The sequence below is a fragment of the Pteropus alecto genome, unplaced genomic scaffold, assembly GCF_000325575.1.
Source record: "Pteropus alecto unplaced genomic scaffold, ASM32557v1 scaffold42, whole genome shotgun sequence".
Taxonomy (NCBI): domain Eukaryota; kingdom Metazoa; phylum Chordata; class Mammalia; order Chiroptera; family Pteropodidae; genus Pteropus; species Pteropus alecto.
Genome location: NW_006434825.1, coordinates 11494907 through 11498796, shown reverse-complemented (window position 1 = coordinate 11498796; position 3890 = coordinate 11494907). Strand labels below are relative to the sequence as shown.

Below are 3890 nucleotides of genomic sequence, written 5' to 3'. Positions count from 1 at the left end.
GTAGAAAGGTCAGCGTGGGGTCAGCTAGGGAAGCCAAAGCCAGACCCAGGCTTATCTAACCTACCCACAACTGGCCTTCTGCCAGAGCCACACCCACTCCTCAGACTTGTCCCCACCCCAGATAAAACCACCACCTCACTCCTTTTCCCAACCCCAGGCTTTGTGTACACCCAACCCTGACTTTCACCTGTCTTGAAGCAGCCAGGCTGGATGACGCTGACCTTGACCCCCCAGGGTAGAAGTTCACAGTCGAATACGTCCATGAGTAGCAATATGGCCGCTTTAGAGGTCCCATAGGCAGCCAAGCATGGATATGGCATGTCTCCTGGGGATGGATTGGGGATGGGGCAGCTTAGCCTGGACCAGGGGCTCCAGCATCCTGAGCTGCTCTTTTTCTGCTGCATTGTGAGAGTGTACTCACCTGCTGGGCTGCCCACAGTCACGATGCGACCACTTGAATGGCGCAAAAGTGGCAAGAGGCCCTTGGTCAGCTGCAGTGTGCCAAAGAAATTCACCTCCATGCAGCTGCGGAACGTGGCCACTGGAGACAGCTCAGCATCGGCCACTACATCATTGACGCCTGCATTGTTGACCAGGCCCCACAAGCCTGAGGGCATGGACCAGGGAAGGAAGCTATGGGTCGGCCTAGCAGCAAACCTCCAATCCCTGCCCCTTCACACCCACCCAGCCACTCTTTTTTGGGGGGAGCTGTACCCACTGACCTGTGCTGGTGGTATGGGCCTTGGTGAACTCTAGTGCATGGCTAATGTCAGCTGGCTTGGTCAGGTCCATCTGCAGCAGCTTTAGGTGAGGGGAACAGCAGGCACGCAGCTCTAGGGCGCCAGGGCCATCCAAGTCCAACACAGTGGCCAGCACCGTGAAACCCATGGCATCTAGCTTCTTGGCCGCCTCCTTGCCAAAACCAGAATCACAGCCTGGCCAAGGCAGGGCAGCCAGTGAACTCCCACTGTGGCTCAGTCCAGCCTGAGACAACCCCAGTATCACCAGGTTCCAGATGGGATCCAGACCCCTGGACACCCAACCTACCAGCAGTCAGCAGCCCTCCCTCCTTTCCAAGGCCCATCTCTGCCAGGCTTTGCCCCTTTGGCTGAGTACCTGAGCATCAACTCTTTCACAGCTATGATCTCTCTGACTCCCCATAGTGACCCCATCAAAACATGCCTTATGAACCCCACTTTACAGTTGAAGAAACAGACCTGGTAATGCTAAGTTGCCTCTCAAAGTCACTCAGCGAAGAGTAAGGTGAAGACTCTATCCCAGGCTAGCCTGAGACCCAGTCCCAGGCCCGATGTCCTTCTGCCTGCTTGATATCAAGCCTCAGCTCAAATGCTCAGTATTACTGCATAGCCCCACTTTTTTTCTCGCTGCCCTTGCCCAGGCTTCTTCCACTTACCTGGACACTGAAGCAGTCCCTTCTTTAGTCATGTCGCATCTTACCCCTTGAATCTATTCTCTACCTAAGCAACCAGAGGGATCTTTCCAAAAACGACCATATCACTCGGCTGCTGAAAACCTTTCCAAGTCTCCCACAGCCCTCAGGATGAAGCTCAAGCCCTCTGCTCTGATATTCCAGGCCCTACCCAACCTGAGCCAGGCTTCTTTTCCCAGCCCCAACACCCACTCCAGGCTCTAGGCAAGCTGGAGGCCCATTCCCACCTTACCCCTGACCCCAACCCTTAGAATTCCAATCAGTGGCAACAGTGGGGCATTCCCTGAGTCCCAGACCACTTGCCCCCAGGACAGGGACAATGATGGATGGAGATAAGAACAGACCTGTATTTGAATCTCTTCCCACACCCACCAAGTGTGACCTGAGGTCGGTTACCACTCTTGAAGGCTTAACTTCCTGTCTTTGGTATGTAGAGAAAAGAACCACTAGACAGAGCCAGAGTCGGGGTCCAGTAAGTCCCTGCTTCCTTGACTGTTCCCGTTCCAATCCTGGTGGAGCTTCCTCCCTCACTGGTCTTCTTCCTGAGCAAAAGCTGCAAAGCCGCTCTGCTCTCTAACTCATGGATGGCTCTGCACCCCCTCTCCAGCTCAGCACCCTCCTCCCTTTCAGTGACAACAAAGGTGGGCAAGAGGCTGCGAGCTAGGCTTTGTGTGGCCAGGGGCCTGCCAACCAGCCAGGCTGAGGGACTCCTTCAAACTATGCAAGTCTGGCTGGAGGAGGGGAGTTATGTGTGTGTCCACTTGCGTAAGCTACCCCCCAGAGCAGACAGGCCCTTCACAGGGAAACTGAGGCCACCCAGAGCCTTACCTCTGCTGTCCCGGCAGTTACCCACATCTTGCACACCTGCATACACTCAGTACCTCTACATACCTCCAAACTACCTGCAGTGAATCGTGAACAACACAGAGCCTCACTCCCATGAGACCCCTGCCACCCATCAGTGCACAAATACGCACACAAGGCACCCAGTCACTCAGCACAAACCCAGGGCTGAGCTCCAAGAGTAGCTTTGGCCAGTAGTTCTCAAAGGCATTCTCAGGGAGGGGTGGGTGGCAGCTCTGGCAGGTGGGGCAGGGCCCGATGTCACCTACTTGTCTGGCAGTTAGGTAGTAAGAGAGGGACTCCCAGAGTTTGGGGCACTGAGAAACTTAGAGGCCTACACCTGATGCTTAGATGGAGTGGGCTGGGCAATCCTCTATGCCTCCCCCGTCTCGGGGCTGTGCAACCAGAAACGGGGGAGCCTAAGTCACAGAAAACATCCCTCCTCTCACCTCCCTCTCAGACTCAAGGCTAGGAGAAGAGACAGCAGCAGCACCAAGGCCTGAGGTGAGATCTCATGAAAGACACTACTGCAGATGGCCTGGGTCCTGTTGAGGCAGTTCACAAATTAGAAGGCAGGAGGGGAGCTGCTCAGTCCCTGGGGGTAGATCACAATCTAGTCCCTGCTTCATACCCGGAGGGTCTGTCACTTTTTTTCCTAAAACCCCTGAAACTGCAGTCCCCTGAGGCTTCACACTGTATTCTCAACTCAGGTCTCTCTCATCCAGCCTGAGCCCTGTTCTCTCTTCACTCTCTCTGCTTGAAGCCCAAAGCCCTGTGCCACCCTCTCCACCTCAACATATTTGGCTTCTTGCCTGGCATTCAAGGCCCCAACTGGGGAAGCAACGTCACATCCCACCACATCCCAGCAGCCAGACTGGTTATTGACTGTCCTCTATCAGGCCATGCTCATTCCTGCCTCAAGCCTTGTTTCACACCCTTTGTCTGATACAAAGCACCTTCCACACACCGTGTATCTTCACTTGTCCTCCGAGGCCTTAGTTCAAGCATGGATGGCATCCTTTGGGAAGTTCTCCCAGCTCCATCTGATCATGCAAGACCCCCTACTGGACCAAAGTCTCTGAGAAGCCAGTCTAGTGGCTGCCCAAGCCCAGTGCAAAGGCAGAGCCTAGAGCACCTGTCCAGAGCCCTGGAGATTGGGGGAGAGTCTAGGCTGCCCTCCCCCCATGCAACAGAGTCAGTGCCTCCTGGCCTTTCTTCCTCTTTCCCACTTCTGGCTGGGCTTCAGACCCCCTCCCCTTCCCTCCATCTGGTGACAGATTTATTCCCTGCTCCAGACAAAGGGATCTCAGCCAGGCAGCCAGAGGCACCTGAGCCCAAGTCTCTAAGACCTCCTTCCTAGGCACAGAGGACCAGGAGGAATGGGTGCTGGATGCAGACTCTGCACACTACCTAAGAAGTTTGGGGGTGAGAGGCAGGGTCTGAGAGGCAGATGAACGCCCAACTGCCCCTCATGGTGACCTCAAGCTTTTCTGGATTCTAAAGATCCCAGCCAATTGGGGGGTAGAGGTTGCTTTGGTCTAAGCCCCTTCTTCTGGCTCCAGGGAACAGATGGGACATCCCATGTAGTGTTCAGCAG

General features: G+C 55.1%; 1 protein-coding gene across 1 annotated transcript in view; it reads right to left on the bottom strand.

Moving 5' to 3' along the window:
* The window catches only part of HSD11B2 (hydroxysteroid 11-beta dehydrogenase 2), a 5687-nt gene that overhangs the window by 1225 nt on the left and 572 nt on the right, over window positions 1-3890 (bottom strand). Inside the window, exons 2-4 of the mRNA XM_006909758.2 lie at window positions 723-935; window positions 422-607; window positions 180-325 (exon numbers count right to left, since the gene is read on the bottom strand). Of these exons, the coding sequence (XP_006909820.1) occupies window positions 180-325; window positions 422-607; window positions 723-935 (545 nt within the window). The remainder of the gene's footprint in view (window positions 1-179; window positions 326-421; window positions 608-722; window positions 936-3890) is intronic.